A 7507-nucleotide genomic window follows, 5' to 3' on the forward strand; every position below is an offset into this window, starting at 1 on the left:
GTGGCCAGCAACGAGGTGGGCGAGGCCCGCAAGGTCTACCAGGTGACCGTCCACGGTGAGTCGGCACAGGTGATGGGGCAGCGGCAGCCTGCCCACGGGACGCCGCCTCCAGGAAGCTCTCCTGGATGGAACCCTGGCACACTTCCTGGCAGCTGCTCAATCCAGAAGGTTCTAGACCCAACTTTGACCTTCGGGTTGAAATCCCTCCCCGAGGACCCTACTGGCCGGTGGGGTTCGATTCCTCACGCAGTCTCACCTCACTCTGGGCTCTGGTCATGCTGCTCAGCTTTGAGCTCCTGGGATCAGGGCCTTTGCACATGCTCTTCCTGTGCCGGGAACCCCCTCCCCCCACACACACCCCCATCAGCCACCTCCTGCTTTGCCATCTGACCTCAGGTTAAGGGTCACACCCCTAGAGGCCTTCCCCAGGCACCCCACAAAGTCCCCAATCACACTGAGGCTGCCACACCTGTCACCTCCTGCCTCCCCCAGGCCCTGTCCCTGTGGGGATCCCTGCCCCCCACCCCCGGGGTTCCCCCAAGCCTCTCTTGGTAGTTCTTCTGGGCCATGGCCACATGGAGCCCCGCCCCTAACGGGCCCCGGGCTCCACCTTGGTTCCAGCACCTCCCACCATTGCCGACGACCAGACTGAGTTCACGGTGACCAGGATGGCCCCCGTGGTGCTCACATGCCACAGCACAGGCGTGCCCTCCCCGGCTGTGTCCTGGAGCAAGGCCGGCACCCCGCTGGGGGCCAGGGGCGGCGGCTACCGTGTCCTACCCTCGGGTAAGTAAGGGCCAGTGGCAGAAAAGTGGCCCACGGGGGACAAGGGAGATGCGGGCGTGCGCCGAGCGGATGGAGAGCCTGGGCGGTGAGTCGGGCATTTCCAGCCTGGCTCCGCCACGCCTTGGCTGTGTGGCCCTGGAGAAACCCCTCGCCCTCTCTGTGCGGCTGTGTGGGAGGGCCCTCAGTGTCTCCAGGTTAGTAGAGCCGGTGTGGTTTCATGGCCAAAGAGAAGGAAGGATGAGGGGCTGGAGCTGCGGTGAGGCTGGCTATGCCACAGGCAGGACTGTCTTTTTGGCGGGGAGAGGCCTGGGTGCTGTCCCTCAGCTCTTCAGCTCAAGGCAAGCGCTCTACCACGGGAGCCACAGCACCACTTCCGGTTTTCTGAGTGGTTTATTGGAGATAAGTCTCACAGGTTTTTGTGCCCAGGCTAGCTTTGAACCGTGATCCTTAGATCTCAGCCTCCTGAGTAGCTAGGATGACAGGCGAGAGCCACCAGCACCTGGCTCAGGACTGGCTTTTATTCTGAAATCACCGCTCTTCGTCTTCAGTGCGGAGAGTCCCTTTCTTTGATGAAGTACAAGGCAATCGCAGGTGGTGATGTGTTTTCTTATTTCCTTTCGGCAGTTCTAGGATTTGGACACAGGGCTCTTCCACGTGAGTCACGGCACCCAGCTCTTTTGCTCTGGTTATTTATTTATACTGGTACTAGGGCTTGAACTCAAAGCCTGGGCACTGTCCCTGAGCTTTCTTCACTCAAGGTTGGTGCTCTACCACTTGAGCCACACCCTACTGCCAGCTTTTTGTTGGCTACTTGGACATAAGAGTCTCTTGGATTTATTTATCTGCAATCCTCTCAGCCTCCTGAGTACCTAGGATGACCGACAGGAGCCCCTGGTGCTTGACTGCTCTGGTTATTTTTGAGAGTCTTGCTGTTTTTCCCGGGCTGGCCTCAGACTACAATCCTCCTGATCTCTGCTTCCCAAGTAGCTAGGATTACAAATGTGAGCCGCAATGGCTCATGTGGCCAAGATGGTGGTCTTTTGAAATGTCTTTGTTAAAAGAAAGGTTAGTGACTTTATGCAGAGCCTGGAAATCAAATGTATGTTTGTTAGTTGGTGAAAAGTTTTAGCATCTGGGATGCTGGACAGCTGTGTGGTTTGCAGACTCCTTAGCGGCGGTAGAAACGTTTCTTCCAGTAAGTGGCCATAGCCAAGCCCAGTGTACAAGGCAGGTCATAACCATGGCCAGCCCCGAGGCCAGCAGCCTTCCCTTCCCCAGACCCACCCGCAGGCCCCCAGAAGACACTAGAAAGCGCTCTGCTCAAAGGCCAGAACGCTCCCTGGGGCCAAGAGGGTGAGGCGGTGCTCACCCTTGCTCAGAGAGCAGAGGAGCTGGAAATCTGGGGGGGCTTCCCGGAGGAGGTGAGCAACGCAGGGGGCAGAGCTCCGGGGCCTGGGATTCTGGGTCTGTGGAGCCTGGGGGGCTCCACAGGCCACCTCCTCTAATTCTGTCTTGTCCACATGGAGAAACTGAGGCCCAGAGAGTAGAAGGGACTTTTCCCTGGTTGTGCTTTCAGGCAGAACTCAGGTTCCCATGCTTTCCTGGGAGCCCCACCACCTCCTCCACCCCCCCCCCCCCCCTCAGCACCCGCGCCCCCCCACAGGAGCGCTGCAGATCGAGCATGCCCTCCCCATCCACACTGGCCGCTACACCTGCACCGCACACAACTCTGCCGGCGTGGCACGCAAACACGTGGCCCTCATCGTGCAAGGTGAGGTCCTGGGGGGGGAGGGGGGAGAGGGGGGCGCCCTCGAGGGAGGGGCTGCCCCCGAGGGAGGGGGGAGGGGGGCAGATGGAGACCTGGCGGTGGGTGGGGCTGGGAACGGAGGGAAGGCCCAGGCCCCAGCCTCTCCTGCCCAGCCTCCCCTGCTCTGATTCCCTGGTGGAGGCCCTGGGGGGCGTCCCGCGGAGCGGCCGGTGGGGGGAAGGCCGCAGGACTCTGGTCCCTCTGCCTCCAGCCTCTCCCGTGGTGAAGCCGCTGCCCAGCGTGGTGGAGGTGTTGGAGGCGCAGGGGGCGCTGCTGCCCTGCGAGGCCGTGGGGGCGCCCCTGCCCACCATCTCCTGGCAGAAAGAGGGGCTGAACATCCAGGCAGGTGAGGCCCCTGGGGAGGGGAGGGGAGCGGGGCCCCCCGAGATTCACAGCACCCTCAGGGACCCCCCACAGAGCCTGCCCCTCCCAGCTCCCTCCGAGAGTCAGGGCTGCCGCGCACCCCCGCCGCCCGGCCCCAGACTCCCCTCCCCACCCAGGCGCGGGCACCCAGGTCCTGCCCAGCGGACACCTGCGGATCGCCCACGCCAGCCCGGAAGATGCTGGGAACTACTTATGCGTCGCCCAGAACAGCGTGGGCAGCGCAGTGGGGAAGACGCGGCTGCGGGTGCTAGGTGAGCCTGGGCAGGGCCCACACAGATGGTTCCGGAAGATCTCTCTCCTCCTGCAGGCAGCCTGGCTGCGTGGACACCCCCTCCCCAGCCTGGTCTGGCCCCTCTGGGGACACTGGTCCGGCCTCCCTCTGTCATTAGGATTTGGTGACAGTCATCATTTCTTCTTGTCCTCTGTGTGTGTGCACGTATGCATGTGTGTGTGCGTGTGCACGTGTGCATGTGTGTGTACGTGTGCACGTATGCATGAGTGTGTCAGTACTGGGGCTTGGACCTTGGGCTAGGTGCTGTCACTCAGCATTTTTTTGCTCAAGGCTGGTGCTCTACCACTTGAACCACACCTCCACTTGTGGCTTTTTGGTGGTTCATTGGAGGTAAGAGTCTCCTGGACTCTCCTCCCCAGGCTGGCTTTGAACCGTGATCCTTAGCTGTCAGCTTCCTGAGCAGCTGGGATCACAGGCGTGAGCAGCGGCGCCCAGAGGCAGCGCTGAGGCGTGTCCCTCAGTCACTGCCACGCCCCCCGTGACACCGACAGGGCCTGGCACGCTCAAAGTGCCCAGCGTGCCGCGGCCCTGCTTGGCAGGAGGTGCTGCATGGCTGTTGCTGTGTGGGGCGGAGGTCAGACGTGGCTGTGAACCGGGAGGCGCGGGGAGCTCTGTGTCCCCTCCCCGGTGGTGCTTGGTGCTCGTCCCAGACAAGCCCTACACCAAGTGCACCAGCCGTGACCTAAACGCACCGCCCGTGACCCACGCTGCCGCCGTGCAGCTCCCAGAGTGAGGGGCACGTGCGGGCTCCGGAAGCGGCCACGCATGCAGAGTCTGTGCCCACATGGGCCGTGTGTTTTTGTGTGCATGCTTGCACACGTGGGCAGGTGCACCAGCCGCCCTGGCATGGCTGCACCTGGCTCAGAACCCTGCAGTGACAGGGCTGGGCCGCTGCGGGACAGCTGGCTGGGGAGGGGCGAGGAGGCCAAGGAGAGCGGGACAGGAGGACAGGGAAGGGCCGCCCCAGCACAGCCTCCGCTGGGACCCTCTCCCCTCCCCACAGTCCCCCCCGTGATCGACAGCGGCCTCCCGGACCTGTCCACCACCGAGGGCTCCCACGCGCTCCTGCCCTGCACGGCCAGGGGCAACCCCGATCCCGACATCACCTGGGAGAAAGATGGCCAGCCCGTGGCGGGCGCTGAGGGCAGGTTCTCCATCCAGCCCTCCGGGGAGCTGCTGGTGAAGAACTCGGAGGTGAGCGGCCCAGGAGCAGCCGCCTGAGGAAGCCCGGGCTGCTATCCTGACTCACTCACTAGCCAACAGACCGGAGTCAGATTTGAACCTGGCCAGGGTTCGGTGATTCACAGCTGTAACCCTAGCTGCCCAGGAGGCTCAGATCTGAGGATTGAGGTTCAAAGGAAAGTCTGTGAGACTCTTATCTCCGATTAACTACCAAAAAGCTGGAAGTGGGGCTTTGTTTCAAGTGGTAGAGAACTAGCCTTGAGCAAACAAAAAAAGCTGAGGGAAAGCTCTGAGTTCAAGCCCCAGGACCACCACCAAAAAAAAACAGAACTGAGCCGGGCACCGGTAGCTCACGCCTGTCATCCTAGCTACTCAGGAGGCTGAGATATGAGGATCGCAGTTCAAAGCCAGTCTGGGCAGGAAAGCAGGAAAGTCCATGAGACTTTTTTTTTTGGGGGGGGGTCCAGTCGTGGGGTCTGAACTCTGGACCTGGGCGCTATCCCTCAGCTCTTCAGGTCAAGGCTAGCACTTTACCACTTGAGCCACAGCGCCACTTCCGGCTTTCTTCTTTTTGCGTATGTGGTGCTGAGAAATGGAACCCAGGGCCTCATGCATGCAAGGCAAGCGCTCTACCACTGAGCCACCTTCCCAGCCCCAGTCCATGAGACTTATCTCCAATAAATGACTCAGAAAACCAGAAGTGGTGCTGTGGCTCAAGTGGTAGAGTGCTCACCTTGAGCTGAAGAGTGCAGGGACAGCGCCCAGGCCCAGAGTTCAAGCCCCACGACTGACCAAAAACAAAAAAAGAATTGAACCTGGACATGTGCTGGCCTCAACCTCAGTACCGAATGTCCCGTGGTCAGGGAGTTACTGAGCCAGGGCTGGGATCGATGGGACCCCCGATCCCTTTCTCCCCAAATTTCCCCAATGTGAGGGCTTGAACTCCAGACCTCCTGCTCCAGCTTGGCTTTTTCACTCAAGGCTGGCACCCTACCCTCGAGTCACACCCCTACTTCCAGCTTTTTGCTGGTTGCTTGAAGATAGGAATCCTTTGGGCTTTCCTCACTGGGCTGGCTTTGAAGCTCCATCCTCAGATCATAGCCTCCCGGGGACCCAAGATTACAGGTGTGAGCCGCCAGCCCCGGGCTGAGCAGATGCTGTCATCACAGAAAGCTGCTCTCCCGATGGCTAGGGAGCTGTGTGGTGACGAACACGGGCAGGGCTCACACATGAGCGGGAGTCCCCCAGGCTTCAGATCCTGCCCCACCGGGCCCGGCCGTGCAGCGGGGAGCACACTGGCCCTGCTCTGATGCACCCCAAAACTTAACTCAGACCCTCTCTGTACCAAAAGTAGGACGGATCAGGCCTAACACGCGGCGGCGATCGGAACACGGGCCTGCCTGGTGCCGTCCTGCCCCGCGGCAGGGCTTGGGTGGCAAAGCGGCGGCCGAATCGCAATGACGGGAAGCGCTCGTGCGCTGGCGGAGTGGCCGTGGCCGGGCGCTGGACCCCCGGGGACCGTGCGGAGTGGATCTCAGGCTGATGCCTCTCTCTGCCTCCCCCCCTACCCCCCAGGGCCAGGACGCAGGCACCTACACCTGCACGGCCGAGAACGCCGTGGGCCGCGCCCGCCGCCGCGTGCACCTCACCATCCTGGCGCTGCCTGTCTTCACCACGCTGCCCGGAGACCGCAGCCTGCGCCTTGGGGACCAGCTGTGGCTTCGTTGTGCGGCTCGGGGCAGCCCAACGCCCCGCATCGGCTGGACCCACAACGACCGGCCGGTCACAGGTCTGGTGGGACAGGCACACCCCGGAAGACAGTAGGTGCTCAATCAGTGCCTGCTGCCGCTTGTCTCCACTGCAGATGATAGTTTCCTACTTTAGAATGCAGTACCAGCCAGGCGCTGGCGGCTCACGCCTGTCGTCCTAGCTACTCAGGAGGCTGAGATCTGAGGATCGTAGTTTGAAGCCAGCCCAGGCAGGAAAGTCCGTGAGACTCATCTCTAATTAATCACAGAGAAAGTTGGAAGGGGCGCTGTGGCTCAAATGGTAGAATATTAGCCTTGAGCAAAAAGAGCTCAGGAACAGTCCCCAGGCCCACAGTTTAAGACCCTGGATTGGCCAAAATAAAAGAATGCAACAACGTTTGAGCCAGGCGCCCGGTGGCTCACGCCTGTCATCCTAGCTACTCAGGAGGCTGAGATCTGAGGATCGGGTGGTTCAAAGCCAGCCTGGGCAGGAAAGTCCATGAGACTCTTTTTTTTCCTTATTTTTTTTTTTTTTGTCTGGTCGTGGGGCCTGAACTCTGGGCCTGGACGCTGTCCCTCAGCTCTTCAGCTCAAGGCCAGCGCTCTACCACTTGAGCCACAGGGCACCTTCTGGCTTTTTTCTTTTTGCTTATGTGGTATTGAGGAATCGAACCCAGGGCCTCAGGCATGCAAGGCAAGCGCTCTACCAGTGAGCTACCTTCCCAGCCCTCCATGAGACTCTTATCTCCGATAAACCACTCAAAAACCGTAAGTGGCACTGTGGCTCAAGCTGAGAGAGAGCACCTAAGCCTAGAGGTCAAGCCCCACAACCGACAAAAAAAAGAATGTAACACCAGCCAGTCCTAGCCCCAGGCCACAGCTGTGCCCCCTGCGCCAGACGTCCCTGCCTCCATGGGGCAGGAAACCTGGGCAGGTCCCTCATCTACCTCAGAGACCCGCCGTGACCTCTGCCAAACTCATCGTCAAACCAGGTTCCAGGCAGATTCTGTTTTAGTTTCTTTCTGCCAGTACTGGGGCTTGAACCTGGCTTTACACCCTCACTTGGCTTTTTCACTCAAATCTGGTGCTCTATCACTTAAGCTACTTTCATCTTTAAAAAAAAAAAAAAAAAGGGCTGGGAAGGTGGCTCAGTGGTACAGCACTTGCCTCACATGCATGAGGCCCTGGGTTTGATTCCTTAGCACCACATAAGCAAAAAGCCGGAAGTGGCGCTGTGGCTCAAGTGGTAGAGCACTAGCCTTGAGCTGAAGAGCTGAGGGACAGCACCCAGGCCCAGAGTTCAGGCCC

The 7507-nt window shown here is 60.3% G+C and overlaps 1 protein-coding gene across 1 annotated transcript in view; it reads left to right on the forward strand.

Moving 5' to 3' along the window:
* Window positions 1-7507, forward strand: part of Hmcn2 (hemicentin 2) — a 131659-nt gene that overhangs the window by 106330 nt on the left and 17822 nt on the right. Inside the window, exons 62-68 of the mRNA XM_013021284.1 lie at window positions 9-55; window positions 622-786; window positions 2450-2557; window positions 2805-2939; window positions 3094-3228; window positions 4273-4463; window positions 6027-6240. Of these exons, the coding sequence (XP_012876738.1) occupies window positions 9-55; window positions 622-786; window positions 2450-2557; window positions 2805-2939; window positions 3094-3228; window positions 4273-4463; window positions 6027-6240 (995 nt within the window). The remainder of the gene's footprint in view (window positions 1-8; window positions 56-621; window positions 787-2449; window positions 2558-2804; window positions 2940-3093; window positions 3229-4272; window positions 4464-6026; window positions 6241-7507) is intronic.

Source organism: Dipodomys ordii, unplaced genomic scaffold, assembly GCF_000151885.1.
Source record: "Dipodomys ordii isolate 6190 unplaced genomic scaffold, Dord_2.0 Scaffold55, whole genome shotgun sequence".
Classification (NCBI taxonomy): domain Eukaryota; kingdom Metazoa; phylum Chordata; class Mammalia; order Rodentia; family Heteromyidae; genus Dipodomys; species Dipodomys ordii.